Consider the following 22,793-nt stretch of genomic DNA (forward strand, 5'->3'; position numbering starts at 1 on the left):
TGTTTTAGCATCATCTACGAAAACTGTGAGGTAGAACTGACCAGGAAAGAAAACCAAGGCTATTCATGCTTCAGTACAACTACATCTAAATTAGGAGAGGTTGTGAAACTAAAAATTGTATGAATCTTACATTCCATATTCTTCTTAATTTCCATTTTTACCAGTGTGCCGCTGTCAAAAATGTGTTCTGCCAAGTAGACAAATCTCTGAAGATGCTTGATCATGATATATGCAGAAATAACACGTTATCCCTTATTCAAGAATTTCAACTCCTGGAACGAACTGTGAGTATTCCATTTAAAAGCTTGTGTTCCCCATCTGTGAACGTTTAGAAAATTAGTATTTTTAGATGAACAGAGAATTATACTCTCTAACTACTATTGGATATTTAGTCATATTTTATCTGTTTCCATTTTAAGAGAAAAGTTTACTATTAATAATATCGTCTTAGCACACTGATAGGGCATTGGGTCTGTGTAGTTCTGGGGGGGAGGGCAAAGTTTCAAGGAACTCCAGAATTGTGGAATGGATTGAGAAACTGCAAAAACAGAAGGCTTTGCAGAGATGCCAAGTCAAAAGACAGGTCATAAACTCCTTAAAGCAGTTGCATCTTTTAATTATTTATATTTATTTGTCGAGTACATATTAGATAATATATACAAGTATAAGCATGAATTGAATACATAAAATGAATACAATTAAAGGGAACATTAGGATAGGGACAGTGCTCTTATGCACGCCCCTTACAGACCTCTTAGGAATGGGGTAAGGTCAACAGTAGACAGTCTTAGGTTAAAATTTTGGGGGTTTGGGGAAGAAACCAGAGTCAGGTAGAGCATTCCAGGCATTGACCACTCTGTTGCTGAAGTTGTATTTTCTGAAATCGAGTTTGGTGCGGTTTACCTTAAGTTTGTATCTATTGTGAAATATTCTATTTCTCAGAATTGTGCAGTTGCTCTGGCCAGTTGCAGTGAGATCCTTGAGAAAGATGTGTTTAGTTAAAGAAGGTGCTAGCAGGTAGAACATGTGCATTCAGGCCAAATTGCTGCACAGTCATAGCACAACAACCTGGAAGAAGGCAACGCCAAGCCATTTCTGTGTTATTAAAAAAACACACACACAATGATGGTGAGACTGTGAAATCATCAGGAGCCAAGTGTACTTTAAAATAAATTATAGGCATATAACTTTGTTTTTTCTTTTTTCTTTTCTTTTCTATAGAGTGAATGTACTCTGCCAGATGATCGCATTACTATGAAAGAATTCTGCCCCAAACTTAAGGATTATGTTCGAAGATTATATAACAGATGTTAGAACAATAAAAATTTGAAAAGACACCCATCAAAGAAAATGCAGCAACTAATCTACTTCTAAAGACCAAGACTTTTCATATTTGTTAGCCATAAATAATGTGATTGAGAGGAAATGTAGAAACTAATTTATTTAGAAATATATTCCAATCTAGAAAGGAGAACTACTGTTTTTTTTTTCTTTTTTTAAAAAAAAAATCTCTACCCAAATGCATATGAGTATATTATTCCCATGCATCATCTCTATATACTCTTTTGGATATTTGGGGGAAAAAATTAAAATCCCATTATTTGCCTCTTTAACTGTCATGACATAAATACAATTTATTTAGCACTAATAATTATAGTACTGTGCAAATCTAATCTATGATACTTCTCAGAGTCTTTGTTTGAATCACTTGTCTGCAGAAACTAAATGCAGTAGTTCTGTTATGAACAGGAAATGAATATAGTGATGGTGCTTTTGTATTTGCATATACTGTACGCTATCCTGATTACACTGTATACCTTTTTGTTTAAAAAAAATCATCTATGTAAAATGATTTTCAGATCCATTTATAAGGTTGGAGAGATGTTGGATGTTTACTACCCACTAACAAATCTTCGTTATTTTGTAGCTGAAATTTATTTTTGTAAGGTTTAAATGAAAATCAGTTTTGAAATTTGTTTTCTTGAATCCAGGAGTGATAAAATCCACATGGTTCATATTTAATATTTATAGGTCTAATGTATTCCATTTATATATAGATTTATATAAATATTTAAAATGCGTGCAGCTGATATTTTTAATTATTGGTTTTTTGTTAACTTTAATTTTGTGTCTTCATCTTGAAATGGGTTGTAAACCTCCATGGGGAAAAGCTTTCTTACCATTTTTTAAATAAAATAAATTAATAAATAAATAAATCCATAATGGTCTTCACAATGACTTTTTGTCTTATCACAGCTGCACATCAGAACTAGCCTTCTGTCATAGTACATGTTTTAAGGTTCTGAAAATATAACCAAAAGAGAATTTCAGGGGTTTCTACCTATTTTATTCAAAACATACAATAATGAAAATAATTTCACCTCTTCATATTTTGCAAATATGACTGAATGGTTTCTAACTGCTGTGCATAGTAATACAAACCTTCTTTTCTCCCTCTCAGTTGTAAAAATTATATACATTTTTGCTATATTCTTTGCATAGTCATCTGTGCCTTCAATATTTTCTGCCTATGTTTCTAATTTTCTTTCTGTGACAGTGTTTACCAGAGAAACCAGCTGTAAAACATCTAGTTTTGGTGCTAATTAAGCTTGAGTGAAAGATGCAAATCTTAACAGAGTGGTGTGTCTAAAGGACCTGTTATAGGTAGTCCTTGACTTACGACCACAAAATGACCCCAAAATTTATGTCTGTAAATTGCTTTACAAACATTTGTTAAATGAGTTTTACCTCATTTTATGACTTTTCTAGCCAGTTCAGTGAATCACTGTAGCCGTTAAGTTAGTAGCACAGCTGTTAAGTGATTCTGGCTTCCCCATTGACTTTGCTTGTCAGAAGGTCACATGACCCTGGGACATTGCAACCATCGTAAATATCAGCCAGTTGTCAAGCATCCCAAATTTTGATCACATGCCCATGAGGACCGTGTGAAAAATGGTCGTAAGTCATTTTTTTCAGTGCTGTTGTAACTTTGAACGGTCACTAAACGAACTGTAGTAAGTTGAAGATTTAGCTCACCGGTTTAGCTCACGCTGGTAAAGCCTGTTATTAAGAACACAGTAGCCTGCAATTACTGCAGGTTCGAGCCCGGCCCAAGGTTGACTCAGCCTTCCATCCTTTATAAGGTAGGTAAAATGAGGACCCAGATTGTTGGGGGGGCAATAAGTTGACTTTGTAAAAATATACAAAATAGAATGAGACTATTGCCTTATACACTGTAAGCCGCCCTGAGTCTTCGGAGAAGGGCGGGATATAAATGTAAACAAAAAAAAAAAAAAGATGATCTATATCGGGGTGAAATGCTCCTGGTTCAGACCAGATCGCTCAATCCGGTAGCGATGGCGGTGGGTGGTTCGGAGAACCAGTAGCAAAAATCCCTGCCCTCCGCCACTGCCCATGCCCAGCTGAGCCTCACGATCATCAGAGGTTTTATTTTTTTTTACTTTTCAATTTTTTCGGCCGAAAAAATGCTTTTAAAAGTTAAAAAAAAAAGCCTCTGAACATCAGGCAACTCAGCTGGGATCGTCAGACTTTTAAAAGCAGTTTTTTACAACCTCTTCGGCCGAAAAATGCTTTTAAAAGTAAAAAAAAAAAGTTGACCACTCCCACCCAGTCACATTACCCACCACCAAGCCACACCCACAGAACCGGTAGTAACAAATTTTTACATTTCACCACTGACCTATATTATATGCTCTTCCAGGAGAGGATTAACAAATCTGGCAAAATGATCTTTACTGGCCCCAACTGAACAAAGGTAAAGGTAAAGGTTCCCCTTGCACGTAAATGCTAGTTGTTCCTGACTCTAGCGGGTGGTGCTCATCTGCATTTCAAAGCCAAAAAGCTGTCTGAAGATGTCTCTATGGTCATGTGGCCGGCATGACTAAACGCCAAAGGCACACAGAACGCTGTTACCTTCCCACCAAAGATGGTCCCTATTTTTCTACTTGCATTTTTTACATGCTTTCAAACTGCTAGGTTGGCAGAAGCTGGAACAAGTAATGGAAGCTCACCCTGTTACACGGCACTAGGGATCTGAACCGCTGAACTGCCGACTTTCGTTCGGCAAGCTCAGTGTCTTAGCCACCGAGCCACCGTGTCCCCATAACTAAAAACCTACTGTCAAAGAGAGACCCCTCTCTTCAATATGCCTTCTGTTGGCTCCAGAGAATTGGTGTTTCTTTCAGAAATGTAGGGTGCAGGAAAAAAATAAGGACAAATTGACACAAGAGCTAGTTTGCTCATAAAGATATGAACAGATGCGGGAGATGGAAACAACTATAGGAGGATCCAAGACATTTATTTCTTGGCACCAATATGTTTAACTGTCAATATATTTTACTAGTATGTACATTAACAAGAACACACCTTGCATACAACAAAACCATAACCTTGAAATGTTAAAGAAGTTAGCAAAACAATAAATAGGGACAAATTTTTACATCTTTTTCTCCTAATATATGCAGTACTGGTTGCAAGAAACAGTTGTCATTAGTTTAAACTGGAAAGGTAACTAACTGCAATGAGACAGTGACATTTTCCCTGCTCAGCTTGGAATGCAAAAACCAGGTAAGACTTTAAAGAACAAAGGGATTCGCTATACATACAAATGACTTTAAATGTCGTAACAGAAAAAAACCAGGACCAATAAAAGCTTTAGCTCAGTTTGACTAATTAAATGAGTCTCCTGAATTCTGATTTTATGACAGGGCTGTTTAAAGCCTTTGAAAGTGGTGATCCACAACACAGACATCTCTTTTTGAATTGTTAAGGCAAGATGAGTCATTTTCAAAGTTTTCGGATGCCTTGAAAGCCACTTTCAGCTAACTCCAACCTGCATCCTCTGAAGCTGCTTCAGTGTGCTACGAAGAAAGCAAAGTAATGTAGCTAAGAGCAGCTTCATCAGCATCCTGCCTCTAGAACAGGGGTGTCAAACTTCGAGGCCTGCATCAGGCGCTGGCCACGGCCACTCATTTTAGCAAAGGGGGAAAGTCACAATATGTCATGTGACAACAAAGAGAACAAAGGCTGTGTTAATGATCACTGGATATGCTAGGAAATGGTGTTCCAACATCATCCAGCAGGTCATCACTTCCCCACATCAATGGAAGCACCACTATGTATTCTTACTCCCTGCCACGGGAAACACCATTCCTAACTCTGCCAAATCCAGAATGTTGCTTTTGAAAAACACTAGGATATTTTGCTTTTAAATCTAAAAAGCTATCAACTATGTATTTATATTCCGTAAGTAAACTTTGCTTAGTAATGTTCAAAAGTGAATAGCTTTTATTTTAGAAGGTTGTATTCTTCCCTCGTGTTCATTCTTTTTCCTGCACCCACACCTTTGTTCCATATGCATCATCAATTGTACCTTTGTTGACACTGAGATAAATTCAATTGAGATTAAAAAAAGCAGAGATCATCTATAGCAATCAGGTGCAATCTATAAAATTCAATAACAGCTACTGGAAATCCTGTTACCAAAGTATAATCTAAGTTCTTTTTCTTTAGAGCATTTACTAGCACAGCTTTTCAAATGCAAATCACAATGTATCAGATTAAAATTAAGCCTTTTCAAATATATACAGTTAACAGGTATCTCCAGAATTCTCATTGTGACATATAAATGCAAATAAAATAATCCGTGGGTAGCAGCAGCATATCTTCATAAATAAAACACTGAATTTGAAATTAGTTGGAATCAACCAAATATGCTGAATGATAAAAAAGTATGATGCTTCAGTTCCTTAAAATACTTGTTGAATTGTGATGACATTAGCATCAAAATCATTAAAGTGTGAACCAAATTTCCAAGATTTCTACCACATTTTAAGGCTTTTGTGTTTAATTTAGGAATTCTGTGGGTGCTACTTAATAGTACCATGGGAGTAGGGCTCCTATGGACTTTATGTTATTGAGGTCTGATCTAGGAAGAGCAGATAAAAACTCATTAAATATATAACACACATGCCAGTGTGTCAGTGCTCAAGCACCCCTTGGTTTAACAATTGTCATTCTGAGATTTGCATTGTTTCTCCACAGAAATGTTTGTCAACACCAAAGTTATTTCCTAAAATATTTCTCTTACTCTCTTCAAATGTTAGTGTTATAAATGAAAAAGCATGTAGTGACATTATCTTTAAAATTATCTCTGTGAACTTCTTGTAAATCAAACATCTATATTTGAAGAAGACTGTGTTACTTTCCACAATAGAAATCTCAAGGATTCCTTTATCTCTGCCATCCACCCCAGATAAATCCAACATCATTATTTTATAACAGTTCATCTTTGCATATTACCAAATATATGCACATATGCTAAAGTAAATGGAAATTCTCTACAGATATGGTAGAAGATGCCTAAAATGCATGAAGAATTCCCAGATTTTATAACAATTGTTAACTATTTGTATGTAAAAAAACCTCAGAAATCTGCAGCTGTGCAAACAGGGAGTAATGTCTATAGCAAAGAAAAAGTATATGTCAGGCTACAGAAATCTGTTGGTTTACTTATAATATGGCTAATATGTTTCAAATTTAAACAGACACATATACCATCTTTTCCACTGAATACACACCAATCTAAAATACAAAGATATTCCCAACAGCTGCTTTTTGTACAATGCCTATTGGAATTCATAACAATGACAAGTTTACAAACCCCATGTTGTTGAATCTGAATTAATACATTAGCATAACAGAAGATGTAAGAGTAACCCAACAGGAAAAAAAACTGTTTTCTTATTGTCTTGGGTAACAACTGCAGGCTAATAATATTGGGCCAGGTGTTAAGCCACACAAGCATTTTTTTTACTAAAATCCCCAATTGTTTTGGCCTATTGAAGCAGCGAATCAATACCGGCTCCTGATTTTGCAGAGCGTTTTCTGTTTGGAGAGAAGATAGTGCACATTAGTCAAATCAAGAAATATTCAATGCATTCATATATACAAAAGAAAACAGCAGAGGACAAAAAGCAACATGATCATGACAAAGCATTAAAAATGAACCTACATTCACAGAAGAGTCAACGATACTGATTTTACATATTATATAAAAGGAAAGTCATGACCAATGGCATGAGTGGACTTTGGGTGGGGGGGAAAATGAGGCAGCAGAATGGGAGATATAAATCACTTTAATTGGAGGCTGTAATAGGGAATAAATGAATTGTTTCAAGAGATGCAGGAGGGAGTCTCTGACCTAACTCTAGGCAAGACATCCATCACATACTCCTGACTGATACTTCAAGGGATCCTCTAGAGGCTTTATTTTTACTGTTGACTTGTGCAAAGAGTAATAGAATTGATTGTGAAGCAATGTTCTGTCTCCCCGGTATTTATAGCAGTGTAGATTAGCAAGTGCAAAATATTCCATTAAATTGAAATGTGATTCAGAGTTATTATGTAAGATTCTGTTGGCTCTACTGTGCACACAAAACAGGACCATCCCCATACATGTATCAGGGACATACATGGAGTTCTTAATATACCAATTGGGGGTGGGGGAGTTCCTCCTGTTTGCATACAGTCTGAAATATCTCAACTTTTAAATTTGAAGCTGGGCACAAAACAGTTGTTCACAGTGGTTCTAACCTTCTGCCAGTTTTGGGCCTTGATCTTCCTTTTGATGTTCTTGGTCTTTCTAGTTTCATCAAAGACTGTCTCAAGCTCTCTTCAGTGTAAGCTAGATATACATGGGAAAGGTCCACCTCAAAGGGCTGAGGGGAGGAAAAAGTGAACATGATGAGTAAACATTAATGGATCATGCCGAAGTACTCTTATCAAAATCAAAATGTTCATATATAAAAAATAGCTACAAAGCTCAAAACTGGACTCCCAACAACACATCTGCAAAGGCTCACTTACATCTTTTTCTTTCTTATCTGCCACTGGAGTCTGTTTTCTCATGTTATTTCCGGTATATGCCACACATTTCTTAAAAAGACCAAAAAAAAAAAAAAGAATTAGACATTTCAAAAGTAATTGCATTCCACTATTGGCTTTTGTCATAGTAAGAAGTGGTCTCACCAAGGGAAAGGGAGGACATTTTTGCCCTTGCTTCATCCCATATATGTTAGTAAATTAAAGATGAAATATAGCTTCAACAAATTTCCAAATAAAAATGTAAATGGTAATTATATAAGAAAAAGGCGTCCTTTTAAAAGAAAATACAGACAATATTTTAAGTATATAATGAAAGTCTGTTAACATCATCACTGGAAGTTGTGCCAGCAACAGACTAAGAGGATGCTTGGTAAATTAATACAAGGAGCATAAGAGTCAGATTCTGAAGGATGTACTGTTTTTGTATCAAAAGTGAGCTCACATACCAGCTGCCATTCTCCAATGTCTTCATTCCAGTGAACATAGTTCTCAATCATTTCCTGGAGAAGAATCACGAAAAATAGAAAAGAGAGGTCATTTTACTATTAAACAAAATATATTCTGAAGCAAATCTAGGCATTGCCCCAGCAAGTTATTCCCCACAAGTTCTTCTAACTGTGCTGAGCTTTGATTTATATCCCCGCATTCCTGATAAATTAGACCCAACCTCTCACTGCTAAAATATCATGCATCTGCCCTTCTCCAGTCTGGACATCCTTCAAATGTGTAAAGTTCAGTTCTCAGAATTCTCCAACCAGTGTGGCCCTCAGGAGAGATCTCAGGTTGAGAAGCTGTCTTATATGATATAAAAAAAGGAAGTAAGAACAATAAAGGGGTCACTTAGCCCTGCATTTAGAATGTTATTGCGAAAGCTTATAAATGTGATAGCTTTAGACATCTGTACCCTTATTTTGACTTCTGAGAGCCAGTTTGTTACAGTGGTTAAAAGCAGTGGTGGGTTTCAAATTTTTTTACTACTGGTTCTATGGGTATGGCTTGGTGGGCATGGCAGGGGAAGGATACTGTAAAATCTCCATTCCCACCCCACTCCAGGGGGAGGTTACTGCAAAATCCCCATTTCCTCCCGATCAGCTGGAACTTGGGGACGAGGCCAGTCAGAATTTTTACTACTGGTTCTCCGAATTACTCAAAATTTCCACTACCGGTTCTTCAGAACTGGTCAGAACCAGTTGAAACCGACCTCTGGTTAAAAGACTGGAAGACTATATGCCCCATCTTAGACATGAAGTCATTAGGGTGATTTTGGGCCAGTCATTCTCTGAGCCAAGAAGGAAAAAGCAAATACCTCCAGAAAATGTTGCCAGGAAAACTGCAGGAACTTGTCCAGGCAACACCAGGAGTCAAGAGTGATTTGAAGTCACATACACTTCTGGCCTCCAGCTACGGATATTCAGTGCAGTTTAAATGTGGATACTCAGTATTGCCATCATAACTATCAGCTTATGACTCAAGTTTCATAAAATTAAAGTATCAATTTACGCTGGAGAAAATACGTGGGAAATATATCACTGTCTGTTCCTTTATAAAATATTTGGTCTTCAAATATGATAAGGGCAGAAAAGGAGATGTTCTATCAAACAGCTTTTTTCAAATGAGAATTTGTTCTGGCTCACCATTGAGAAATGGATCCTAACTTACTAGCTATGTACACATCTCATGTTACAGCTACTGTCAGGTACAGGAAATCAGGAATAGACAGAGTTCTAAAGCACTGCAAGTTTATTTCATTCTATCTATTCGTAAGAATCTATTTCCCTCCCCACCCCAGATATTTTAGAGGGTTAAAATACAAAATGCCAAAATATTTTTCAAAATCTAACAATTAAGGCAAATTAACACAAGGTAAGAAGAGTCTATGGACTTCAAGGGGGGGGGGCTGGACTTAGCTCCCTCATGGGGATATAATTGATGGTGCGTTTGAAGCGCAACCTCAAGCTTAGTCAGATCATCTCCTATAGCTACTGTTTAATCTTTCAAAATCATCAGAAATGTTTCACCTGGTAATCCTGAGGTATAAAGTTGTCAATTATAAGCATTTGAAGACGAAGCTCTCTGCTAAGCTGTCGAATGTTCTCCAGTAAACCTTCAATTTCTCTTTGATGCTCTTGCTGCAGGTCTGCCATCTACAAATACGGTATAAACCAAACCAAACCAAGAATATTTAGAATATTTTTAGAAATATTTAAAAATTATGTTTAAAAAGTTATATTCTTAAATCACATTTTTAAACAATCAACATTGTTTCCATCTTCTTCTTAAATTTGCTGTTTCTTTAAAAAAAACTATTTAAAGATAATCCATCAAGAATTATTTTTTCTTATTCCTTGAACAATGGTCAATAAACCAAACAAACAACTCTATTGGGAAAATATGTGAATGCCTGTAAATTATCTTTATAGTGAAAATTAAGTTAAAATAAGCTGTCTAGATGTATCATCAATAATGGGAAATGGTCAGTGACATAGAGAAAAGTGTATCCCCCAAGATTTTCCCCCCAAACACTCATTCTCAACCTTAGGCTTCTAAAAATGCATCTAAGTAAACAGAGTCAGATGGGAATTCAAAGAATAGTGTTCAGATCTATGTATCTTATAAGCAAATGTTTAGCAAATAAGTAATAAAGAAGTATTCAGGAATTGTTTATTTTTCCCATGCACTAAGGCCATTGTTTTGACTCCGGCTCCTGAGCCTGTCCTCACGGAGGAAGATGACTCTGAAAGTGAAGGGGAGGAGTTGACAAGGCCTCCCTCTCCAGGACCCTCCTTTCTGGCAATGCCTCAGGTTCCAGCTGAAGGGCCTCCTCTCAGGACCCTCTTTTCTGGCAATGCCTCAGGTTCCAGCTGAAGGCCAGGAGGAGGGCATGGCGGAGCACCCACTTATAGGGAGTGATGAAGATCAATCTTGGATTGATCCCAGGCAGTGTCGGAGGGAGAGGCATGTGCAGCAAAGGAAGAGGCGTGGAAGGGTCAGAGATTGCTGAGTCACTGAGCCATGCCCCATAGGGGATAAAAGTGGGTGGAGTTGCTCTGCAGGCTCTGTGACAGACAAAAACTGCATATCGTGAGCTTCAGATTGGATATTTTTTGGAATTAAGGCTTGGACTTTGTTAATGACTTCAGACTATTCTTTGAACTCTTGGTTGCCCCAGCAACGGATTACAGATACGCTGACTCCTGTTTCTAGAGGTGATAAGAAACTTGGCAGGCATTCGGAAAGTAGCTGCCAGAACTTTTATCTGCTAAAGGGATTCAGGTCGGCTTGTAAAAATAAATTACTGGTAGATGTCGTTTGCTCGTGTGTCGTCCTATGTGAGGTGGGGGGACAGAACAGCCATATTGATTTCATGCTACTCTAAACTGCTGGAGGAAGAGATGGATTTTTTTTTCTTTTGCTGCCTCTATTACAAAAATAAATTAAATGAGCTGTTGGATTTTTTATGGTCACACTACCAATTCTTTCAAAAGTGTAAATAATTCAAGCATGTGTTCTTCCTGTATACTAATATGTACAGCAGGTATGCTTGTTTCAGCAAGTAACTTAAGTCTCCTGAAAAGCCTCAGAGAACTTCTACATACCAACTAGCATTTCCTCTTTAGTTTCTTCTTACTCGGACACTGAGCCATGTTCAATTTCCTCTTACAAGAATCATTTTTGTATACCTACAAGCAGCACCTTTATCCTGAAACCAGACCTTTTGTTATTTATAATACTGACCTCTGATTTGGCTGCCATGAGCATTGTCCACACTTTTTTCAGCTTCTTAGTCTTTCCTTGAGCTTCCTCTTGCAGGCTGGTATATTTTTCTTCAATGTCCAAACGCTCTTGCTATTTTTCAAATTTAAAAAAAGATAGGCCACCATTATCTAACTGATGGGCACATGCAAGTATATTATTTTACATAAGCCCTTGGAGGATTCATAAAATAAGAGTACAATAATATTCTGTCACCCCTTTGTGCACCTATTTCAGACACTCACCAATCTTATTTAAATCTTATTTGAATGCTTTAATTAGCAAGGTCTGACAAATTAGGAAATGAGGCATTTTCCAGCTTCTACTTATGCTGAACTAGAAAAAGACTATCCGGTCTGTTATATGGTTCTGATTTTTTATCAATTACATCTGAAAGATTTAGAGCTTCCGTATGATGCTTTCCAATGGGTATCAAGATATATCTCCAAAGTTTTAAGCATCCAATTTTTTTGAAGGAAGAAGCTCATGATAAAAATGGACATATCTGTGAGAGAGAAAAGTCCACCTTTTCCTTCCTTCTAGTTGCCATTTTAGTTTTTCATTGGTTTTGTTTTCCTGAAACTGAACTTGAAGCCTTGACTGGTTGGTTAGTTCAAGTTCATTAATTCCTAGGACTATGGGACTACAACTTAAATGCAGACAAAATCAACTTTTGCCATAATCAATATATGTCTATTTTTCCTTTCCTTTGAATTTCCTTAGATACTAAGGACAAGCATTCTTCCTTTTGCTATGTTTTTGGACAAAGTCCAAAGTCAAATACCTTTTTGGACACGAGACTTTGTCCAAAAACGTATTAGCCATTTATCAAATTTCTAGTCTCCTTCACTGCTTCCTTGAGTTCTGAATTTGGAAGCATCGTTTGCCATGTCTGAGCGGCAAAATTCAGGGTGACCACTAGAGTAAGCATTTTTGCTTCTCTTTGCTGCCCTCTAGTGCTTGCCCAAATGTACGCCGCTCAGACATGGCATCCTTGATCACTGCACACTTATATTTTGACTAGATGCTTCTTTCTTTGCTTCGTTTAATAGTTAAACCATGCATTTCTTTTTATTTTCTTCAGTTACATCTCATTGTCTAGAAAAGCTTCAATATTGGTTTCCTTTCACGAGTGCCTTAAAGAGATTCTGCTTCTTTTTCAATTTATGATTGTAAGTGTGCTAGTTGTTTACCCACCTGTATTCTAAAAAAAAAATAGGGTTGTAAAAAGTAAAAGGTTTTCACTGGACTATTATATCTCCTCTTTTCAGTACTACAGGACTTATCTCTAACCTTTTGGATACTATCATGTTCTATGCAGATACAGCTATTACTCCTTGATTATTCCTTAGATTTAGCTGAACGTAAAACACACAGATGAAGAACAGTATCATGGAGGCTGTTTAGAATAAAAGAAATCAATAGTTCAGCAGGAGAATAAACGGACCTCTTTCTCCTCCAGCTCTTTTCGGAGTTGCTCTGCCCTTTTCCTTCGTTCCTCCAACTCCATGTTAGATTCTTCCAGAAGTTTCTCTTGCTCCTCAGCTTTAGCCAACAAATCCACACCTCCCACAATCACTTTTTTTTCCAAAGCTGACAATTTCTCTAATAGTGATTGATGTTCTTGCCTAGAGAAACAGGGGGGAAAAAAACCCTTTGCATTCCTACAGCCAGAATTCTACAGCCAAAAATCCCAAATGTAGCAGCCCATATTTCATATGACAGAAGTCCTAAACAATTCCTTACATTCTCTTACTAATCTTAAGTAAATTAAGACTACGGCAGGAGTATTTAGGATGATTTTAAGATTTTAATGTACTCTCAACATCAGCCAAGCTGAACCTGGCCTACTTTCCAGCAGTTCATCTGATGTATCAGGAACCCTAGTGCAGCTATATTTACAACAAAGGAAACTTTTGATTTTTTTTTTCTCTCTCTCAAAATGTTCTACTTTTAATGCTCTTGTGTCACCGGAATTGTTGTAACTAATGTTACGTTACTTCTCTATTATCTCTCTATAAGGATTTCACTGAACTTCAATAAATAGGGATGAAAGAAATAATAATGCCAACTTTCCTTATGAGTTGTTATAAAAGCTTCAATTAGAGAAGGCATGTGAAGTGATTTGAATACTTTTATTCAACCACTTTTTATCCTCCTTCTGAGAGATACGTTGTGCTGATCAGAGTTGCACTCAAACAAATCAACAGGGATCAGCCTGGAGAACACTCGGTTAGAGGAACGTTCTAGGAATGTCTCCTCAAATTTCAGAATGCTTACTGTGCTTTAAGCAAATCTTTCTCCCTTTTCTCAAGTTCTGCCCGAGCTTTGTTCCTTTCTTCCTCTTCCATATCGAGCTTTGTTTCAAGTGCTTTCCTTTCTTCATCAATTTTGGCCTGCATCTCCAACATCTTGTCAGGAGAAACTTTCTTTTTTCCTTTCACGGGATTTAAAAGCAAGGTTAATTAAGCAGATGCATTTTCTCAATACCTTGTTATAAATTTTTTTTTATTAAATTTGTTCTTGTAACAAGCTTGTAATTGATACTGCAACAAAGAGACTTCTAAAAAGTATATCTACCAGTATCATCCAAGAAACAAGAACTAACCATTCTGGGGTCTTGCATCAAATACATTGCTATTGGTTCCTATTGGGGATGTTTGATTTATAATGATCAACTGGGTAAGATGTTCCAATGTTATCACACCAAAAACATTTTCATTAATTTAGAACGACACAGATTTTTATTTTAAAAAATATATACACACTCTAATGATATTCATTTTTAAAATTAAAAACAAGATGCACAGTGTTGGAATAATATATCGCCAAAAGAAAAGAAAAAAGCAAACTTACTAAGCTAAAGCAGAATTTGTCATTTGGTCAGAGGGTAGAAACAGAAGCAAGGGGGAAAAGAAGAATCTTGTTTTGTTTGCCCCACAACATGAAATATTCAGAAGGACAATCTTAGTAAGATAAAAAAAAAAAAACAATAGTTGAGCTATAGAAGGACAATCTCTGGCTTGTCTCCCATATCTTTATTTGGGCAATGCTACCCAAATTTTGTCTACATGGTGAGACTTCCTCCCCTGACTTCCATTTTAGCTGCACTGGATCCATTAACAAAACAGAATAAATAGAATTGCATGCTCAATGTATCCACCGAGATTTTAGAGCACAAAAAGCTAGGTGAATTTTAAAAAGTTATTTAAATTCTATTAGATGCAGTGCAAATCAAACACACCAACCTGCTTGATCTTGCATTTAAGAGGAAGAGGCAAACAAATCGCAGAGAGGCAGCACACGCACAAAGAGGAAGGGGGTGGAGAGGGGAAAAAAAAAAGAAACATGTTATTGCTTGATTTCTTTTTTTAAAAAAATAATTAAGGCATTCCAAAATTTGCATCTATGTACAGAAAAGGCAAACACCACAATGCAAGATTAAAGGTCAACCTTACTATTCCATTTTACAACTGAAGTGGAGTAAGAATCTGATTACTCTTCAGTTGTTTTATTACACTATAATATTACTTGTCTGAAGAGTGTTATGGTAATTCTGCTGTTCAAGCTCTAGCCTTATCTCAGAGAATGTGCCCGGAGAAGCATTCAAAAAAATAGTATGCTACTTAGACTAACTAAGGCTGGGGTATTTGAAGTAGCCAATTGTCAAGCATGCCCAGTCAAGCTTGCTTGGTGTTTGATCACAATTTCCAATCAACCGTCTGCAATCATTCATAGATTCTAATATGGTTGTAACGTTGATTTGAATAAAAACAGATTTCTTTCCAAAAACTCAGATGTTTCCTTAGAGATAAAGTGGCACATTTTAACGGGGATTAACAAAAAGGAGGAAGAAAACAAGAGGAAAAAGAGGAGAAAATGCCGTGACACATGCAGCATGCAAAAGGGGGAATAAGCCATTATGTGGAGAAAGAAACTTATGATTTCAAAAAGCAGCTGCCATCACTATCCCACTCATCATATCAAGCTGGAAAGTATTCAGCCGACTGTGATGTGTTTCCCCAATGAAAACATTCCATTGTGATTGAAAGCCAGCATCAGGGGGAAGGTGGGGTGGGAGAAGACTGTTTGTTTCAAACTATTAATGGACATATAAAATAAAGATCTAATGAACTTGTTCCATCGCGTCTGCTGCCGGGAACTAGTCGATCACTATCTGCAAAACTCTGCTCAAAAAGAGATTTCCTATTTACTCTGATAAGCAGGAAACAGCTGACATGCAAATATGCCTGATTAAGATATGGCTGCCTTTTCCTCCAGAGTTGGGGGTGTGGTCAAAAGAGTTAATTAAGATGATGCCTGCAATAATGCAATGGAAGCTGACATTTTGACTTTAAAAAAAAAAACCCACACCCTGTGGGACACCCCTGCTCCAGAAACTAATGGGAAGTTCCCACATAAGCAGAGTGTTAGGTGTCTGAAGTCATTTATTAGTGACATTCAGTGTCATTTATATCAAAGATTATCTATTGCAGCTCCCTTTCCAAAGCATATACCTACAGAAAAAAAATTGCCAAAAGCTATCTGTGATTAGTGTGATTGTACCATATCAGACAGTGTCAACAATGACTTTTTAAAAATCATTTCTGTTACCCAACACCCTGGCTGATATGAGCAATACCAATATTACTTTTTTTCCTTTCTTGAACTATTTAGCTAAGGTGAATCCTGGTGTTTGCAGGCAAGTTTGAAACAGCAAAAGGAAAAGCATGCTTTACTTTATGCGGAGCAAATCCACATTTCACTCTGAACAAAACTGATGTATCGGGGAGAGAGGAGCAAAATGCAGCATCAAAACAATGAGCGCATGGATTATGGAGAGGCCAAAGCTTCACTGGATGACTTAAGAGCTCCCACTCACTAGTGAAGGTTTTATCCAGAGGTTTTTCTATGACAGAGCATGGAGAGTCTGAACTACTGCTGCTGCTACTGCCTGGAAAATACAGGAGTGGGCCCCATGGAAATCCCAGGAAAGAAGAAGAAGAAACAAGAAATACATGCTGAACATTAGATCTAAAGGGTAAAAGATCAACCCAAAAGTCCTCAAGAGAGACCGACTCTTTGATGCATCACCTCAGGTTCCTTTAAGAGCCCTGCTGTGCAACTGTACAACTCAGAATTTGAGCTGATTGCCTAACAAATGCTCCCGAGGTCATTTTTGAGGGTGAGGAGAGAAATCAACAACACAATTTATAATCCCTTGGTCTGTAAAGAAGTGCAATTCTCACTTCTTCAGGCAATGTTTCAATAACATTATCGAACATTATTGTTAAAGGTTTAACTGTAACTAACAATGCATCAATTAAAAACCTCAGAGGAGGAAGAGCTCCATAAAGGGGGAAAGGAGCATCAGCCCTTCAAGTGTTTTTGCTTCAACCAAATTAGGACTCCTTTCAGATAAGCACAAAAGGTTTGCTTAGAGCAAAGGTAGATAAAAATTGCATTTGAACTTGTTGTTCTGACCCAGGATTTCAAGGAATTCAATTGAGCTATGAAGCAAAGAAGATGGGGCCAGGCAGAAATCCCCCAGATAAAAATCAATCAGAATCAACTTCACAGCAGTCTACAGACCTTAGATATTGGTTGAGAAAACCATCATTAAAATATGGCAGAGGGAGCTCTGAAGTACACAAAACGTGTGTCTGGGGACCGATGGGCTTGTGAATTGCCCATCCCTGATTTAAATTACCTTTCCCAGCTTGCTGCTCTTCAGGTATGTTGAGCGTGTCACTCCTATGACCCTCTGGCAAATGCATTTAATTTATAAAAATTAAAGCTCAACATATCTGGAGGGCTCCAAGTTGGGGAAGATTTCTTTAAATCGGTAATGCATTGGCAGGTTTCGGGTCATGTGCTATCCAATTATACATGGATAAGAACTCCTAAAAGACATTTTTCAACCAAATAACAATAGATTTTCTCTATCCAGAACACTGAAAACTGAAATCTGCCTCCTTTGTCTCCATAGCACATTACTCAGCGTAAAAGTAGATTCCGAAATTCTATCTCAGGTTTCTACCCTGGACTTGATACATACAACAGACTAAGTTATGTGCAATTAAACGGCAGTATTATTCACAGCTACCGTACATTATTATGACTAAGTTTTAAAAAATTAAAATTAAATTGAATGAAAATCAACAGGAAGCTTAAAGTCCTGTAGATTTTTTTTTCTTTCTAGAGGGTCCCTGAAGTTAATAGAAGGATATCCTTCATTTTTCAGAGGTAAAGCTTAACAGTGCCATCATTATTTTCCCCCACAATTACCAAACAGGAGACAAAAATATTGTCTTTAGGAATGAATATCCAACATATTCAACCAAATTTCTATATGCAAACATCCTCAATTCTAAAACTTATTGATTTAAATGAAGTAGAAGCCAAAGTTCAGAAGACAGCCTAGTACTTAACTTTTGTGCTTTCTAGGAAACATCAATACTAGCCTAAAGATATTTGAGTGTCATTACATCCCACAATTATTTTATCCTAAAAAAAACCCCTTTTAATTGTTATGATTTAACTAAATACAATTTTTGCAGAAGGACAAGTTTACTGCAGTGGGCACTTAGGCACAAACATGAAGATAATATCAAGTGATCTGAAGGCACCTTACCTCTTCGTTTCTTTCGTTTTTCTCCATCTTCACCGATTTCCCCATCATCCTCTTCATCATCCTCTTCAGAGCCACTGGTCTCAGAGCCAGAGATTTCTTCCCCTAGAGTAGTTCGGCATTTTTAATACAGGAAGCAAATGATTTTAAATTAATTTTTATCTACAGAATCTTGGTGTGTTCATTTAAATCCCGGTTTAAATTCACCTTTTAGCTTTACAAGTTTTGTTAGAAAACAGGGCTACAAAGAAACTGATCAAAAATAATTAGCAGATTATCAAGAAATCCTTGGCAAGTGATATTGCTACTAAAGGCTCTGTTTCTTATCAAATGTAACTGACTGCACCTTCTGCTTTGTATTTGTTGCAAACAAATCTACATTTAGTAAATAAGAATAAGTGATGCCTGTAACATATTCTTAGCTGCTATGTAATCGGTAGATGTAATATTTCAATGAAAGAAGTTAAAACCATAAATGGAGGTTGTATGTTGGACTTGGACTAAAGAAGACTAATTAAGTTGCTAAGCTTAACAGGTAGGTTTAGGACAGTCAGTATCTCCTAGCATAAGCTATAGTACAAGATGTTCAAAGAGAAAAAATAGAGGGAAAACAAATCGGTGCATCATCCTAATCACAGGATAATCCGATATACATATTAAAATCTACATTTATCATTCGCCATTTAATTGGAGAACTTGGAATATATTTAAAATGGGACATTACCCTATGCACAGTCACCCACGCACTCGTGACGTCTCGCCTGGATTACTGCAACGCTCTCTACATGGGGCTCCCCTTGAAGGGCATCCAGAGGCTGCAGCTAGTCCAGAATGCGGCTGCACGGGTGATAGAGGGAGCCCCTCGTGGCTCCCGTATAACACCCATCCTGCGCAGACTGCACTGGCTGCCTGTGGCCTTCCGGGTGCGCTTCAAGGTTTTGGTGACCACCTTTAAAGCACTCCATGGCATAGGGCCGGGTTATCTACGGGACCGCCTGCTGCTACCGAATACCTCTCACCGACCCGTGCGCTCTCACAGAGAGGGACTCCTCAGGGTGCCGTCAGCGAGGCAATGTCGTCTGGCGCCGCCCAGGGGAAGGGCCTTCTCTGTGGGGGCTCCCACCCTCTGGAATGAACTGCCCCCAGGACTTCGTCAGCTTCCGGACCTTCGGACCTTCCGCCGCGAGCTTAAAACATATCTATTTAACTGCGCAGGACTGAGTTAGATTTTAGTTTGTGGGTTTTATCTTGGGTTTTAATTTTTATATTTTTAATTAAGGCTTTTGAATAAGTTTTTTAATTGTTTTTAGAATTGTATTTATTGTATTTTTTGTTTTTTAAATGCCTGTAAACCGCCCTGAGTCCTTTGGGAGATAGGGCGGTATATAAATATAAACAATAATAATAATAATAATAATTACAAGTCAGATGTGTTAATAGGAGACAATGAACAAATTACCTTCTTCCAACTTTTTCTTAAGTTCTTCTATTTCTTTCTGAAATTGGCGAAGTAAGGCATCCTTTGGATCTTCATTAATTCTAGCCTTATTCTTGATATTTTTAGCGCGATTAGCATATCGCAGAGTGCTGATGGTCTCATCATAATTGTAGTCTGCTGGGCCAATATTTGCACACTAAGAAGAAAGAAAAAACTATAAACAAGCATAAAATCCTGCAATTAAGTACACAGCAATCAATTCTCAATTTACAGAAAGTGCAACATTATTGTCAAATGTAAGCTGAAACTAAATGTCTAACATACCGGTAATTGGATTTTAAGCGCAAGAACATTTTATATGCTTGTCAAAACTAAGCACATGGGAAAGATTTACAACCCAATCCAGAAATGCTCAAAGCCAAAAATCGCACATCTCTCCAGCTATGCTTGGGCACTGGCATTCTCCACAATAGGCAGGTGATCAGGACCATCAAAACCAGAACCACTGATCATCTTCCACTGCACCAGTTCTTTACATTCCTCGCATGGGAAGCTTGGGGGGAAACCAATTGTTCATAATTTATCCTTACTGAACTGCAACAAATTGGGCAATATAATAAGAGAACCAATTGACACAATTCCGATTGGCAAGCATCATCTGTGGGAATAGATGTTACGTCAAGAGGGAGAATTCAACAAGCTTGAGGAAAATCCAACATTTGCAGAACTATGAAAAAGCTTTAAGGGGAAAAAACCCTGAAAGGAAGAGTGCCCAAAACAGCTCACTGAGGACTTTCCATGCTCCTTGGAAGCATACTCCAAGAAGCAAAGACCGCCTGCTTGTAATAGATGCTCTTTTAAAAGGAGAGAGAGAGAGAGAGAGAGAGAGAGAGAGAGAGAGAGAGAGAGAGAGAGAGATGCAGAGAAGCAGAGAAGCAGAGAGATAGAAATCTAGAGTTTCAAGATCTCTGCACCCAAGTTAATTCAACTATCATTGAAGATCTGTTTAGTGCAGTGATTAAAGCATTTGATTTATCTTTCACCAGTTTCTTAAAGCTTCAGCAGATGAACTTTTGAAAGTTACTACCTAACATTATATTGCATGAACAAAAAGAAGAAGGGAATGAACATGTATGCTGGGTTGGCCAACCCTTCGGATTTGCATTTGTGGTAGGCTAATGGCCCCAGCATCTAGAAGGATGCTGCAAAATCACATTGATTAAACCAAGATACCACATCTTTTATTGAAAAGATATGGGAGGTGCATCACAATTAAGATAGTTTGAGTGTGAGTTTTTATACATTTCTTGCCACAAAACATTTGCAAATGCTACCACTGATTTTCAGGTATTGGAGACGACTTCAAAAGCTGAAAAATGAGGATTCGAGGTTGCATATAGGATTTAACATTCTTTGCAAATAGAAAATATGTGATGAGAAGAATCATTAAGGAGAATTAGGAGCTGAAGCTATTAATGTATTTTGCTTGCAGAATTTACAGTATAACAACTGTATATTGTACTGCATACAATGTACAATAAAATCAGAATTATAAATTAATTATCAATATAATCAATTTTTCCAATTTTGATACCAAAATAATAGCTAATTAGCATTTGATATGGCACTGCTGCTTAATCCCCAAGGCCTAGCAGAACCGTATGTACACTCGCTTCCAGACAGCTGTGAGGATGGGTGGTGGTGGGGCATCCTTGGTTCAAGGAACAAGCTGTTCCAAAAGAAGGAAGATATTGCAGAGAACATTTGCTGTCAGGCCCCTTCCTTCTGCACCTCTTGGGAGGTGCCTTTCATTAGCAAGCAGTCCCTATTAGTTGGCATGGGACAGACAGAAATTATCAAGGGTTCTAAGATACTCAGGCCCTGAGCCACATAGGGCTTTAAAGATAGTGAATAGCACTTGAATTCCCTACTGGTAGCCAATGTAGCTCCTGCATCATAAGAGTACCATGGCACTAATGTAACTAACCACTAAGCATGCATTCCACTTTGTTCTGGACCAGCTGAGATTACTGGTCCAGGAGTGGCCATCCATCAAGCAAATTACAGTAATTTAATCTAGAGCTGATAAGGGCATAAATAACTGTTTTCCGTGCATCTTCTTCAAGATAAGGCACACCAGCCACACACTGCAAAATCCCTTCCAGCCACAGCCTTCATCTGCTCTTTGAGCAAGAGCTGTGAGTGCAAGACCCTTGACTTTCTTTCTGAGGGTAGAACAATACCACCAAGAGTCAAAGAGTTGTAGTTTTCAGCACTTTTACCCCAAAGGATAGGGTGCGCAACTTAGGTGTCCTCCTGGATGATCGGCTGTCGTTTGAAGATCATTTGACGGCCGTCTCCAGGAGGCCTTCCACCAGGTTCGCCTGGTTCGGCAGTTGCGCCCCTTCCTTGATCGGGATGCCTTATGCACAGTCACTCATGCGCTCGTTACCTCTCGCTTGGATTACTGTAATGCTCTCTACATGGGGCTCCCCTTGAAGTGCACTCAGAGGCTTCAGTTAGTCCAGAATGCAGCTGCGCGGGTGATAGAGGGAGCTACGCGTAGCTCCCATGTAACACCGCTCCTGCGCAGACTGCACTGGCTGCCTGTGGCCTTTCGAGTGCACTTTAAGGTGTTGGTTACGACCTTTAAAGTGCTCCATGGCTTAGGACCTGGGTACTTACGGGACCGCCTGCTGTTACCACATGCCTCTCACCGACCCGTATGCTCCCATAGAGAGGGACTTCTCAGGGTGCCGTCCGCCAAACAATGTCGGCTGGCAGCCCCCAGGGGAAGGGCTTTCTCTGTGGGGGCTCCCACACTCTGGAACGAGCTTCCCCCGGGTTTACGTCAAATACCTGACCTTCGGACATTCCGTCGCGAACTGAAGACACATCTCTTTATTCGCGCGGGGCTGGCTTAAATTGGATTTTTAATGTGAAATTTTATTAATTTTTAAACGGGGTTTTTAGTTTACGGTAATTTTAATTTCAGGCTAATTTTAAATAAGTTTTTTAAATGGTATTTTAACCTGTATATTTGTATTGTTGGTTTTATCTTGCCTG

The 22,793-nt window shown here is 37.9% G+C and overlaps 1 protein-coding gene across 1 annotated transcript in view; it reads right to left on the reverse strand.

Moving 5' to 3' along the window:
- Nucleotides 1-1,505: 1,505 nt before the first annotated feature.
- The window catches only part of KIF3A (kinesin family member 3A), a 32,167-nt gene continuing 10,879 nt past the window's right edge, over nucleotides 1,506-22,793 (reverse strand). Inside the window, exons 8-17 of the mRNA XM_058171242.1 lie at nucleotides 19,749-19,923; nucleotides 18,293-18,394; nucleotides 13,939-14,095; nucleotides 13,106-13,286; nucleotides 11,641-11,751; nucleotides 9,924-10,049; nucleotides 8,352-8,405; nucleotides 7,888-7,956; nucleotides 7,615-7,739; nucleotides 1,506-6,906 (exon numbers count right to left, since the gene is read on the reverse strand). Coding sequence (XP_058027225.1) covers nucleotides 6,858-6,906; nucleotides 7,615-7,739; nucleotides 7,888-7,956; nucleotides 8,352-8,405; nucleotides 9,924-10,049; nucleotides 11,641-11,751; nucleotides 13,106-13,286; nucleotides 13,939-14,095; nucleotides 18,293-18,394; nucleotides 19,749-19,923 — 1,149 coding nt within the window. The 3' untranslated portion in view covers nucleotides 1,506-6,857. The remainder of the gene's footprint in view (nucleotides 6,907-7,614; nucleotides 7,740-7,887; nucleotides 7,957-8,351; nucleotides 8,406-9,923; nucleotides 10,050-11,640; nucleotides 11,752-13,105; nucleotides 13,287-13,938; nucleotides 14,096-18,292; nucleotides 18,395-19,748; nucleotides 19,924-22,793) is intronic.

Source organism: Ahaetulla prasina, chromosome 2 (assembly GCF_028640845.1).
Source record: "Ahaetulla prasina isolate Xishuangbanna chromosome 2, ASM2864084v1, whole genome shotgun sequence".
Classification (NCBI taxonomy): Eukaryota; Metazoa; Chordata; class Lepidosauria; order Squamata; family Colubridae; genus Ahaetulla; species Ahaetulla prasina.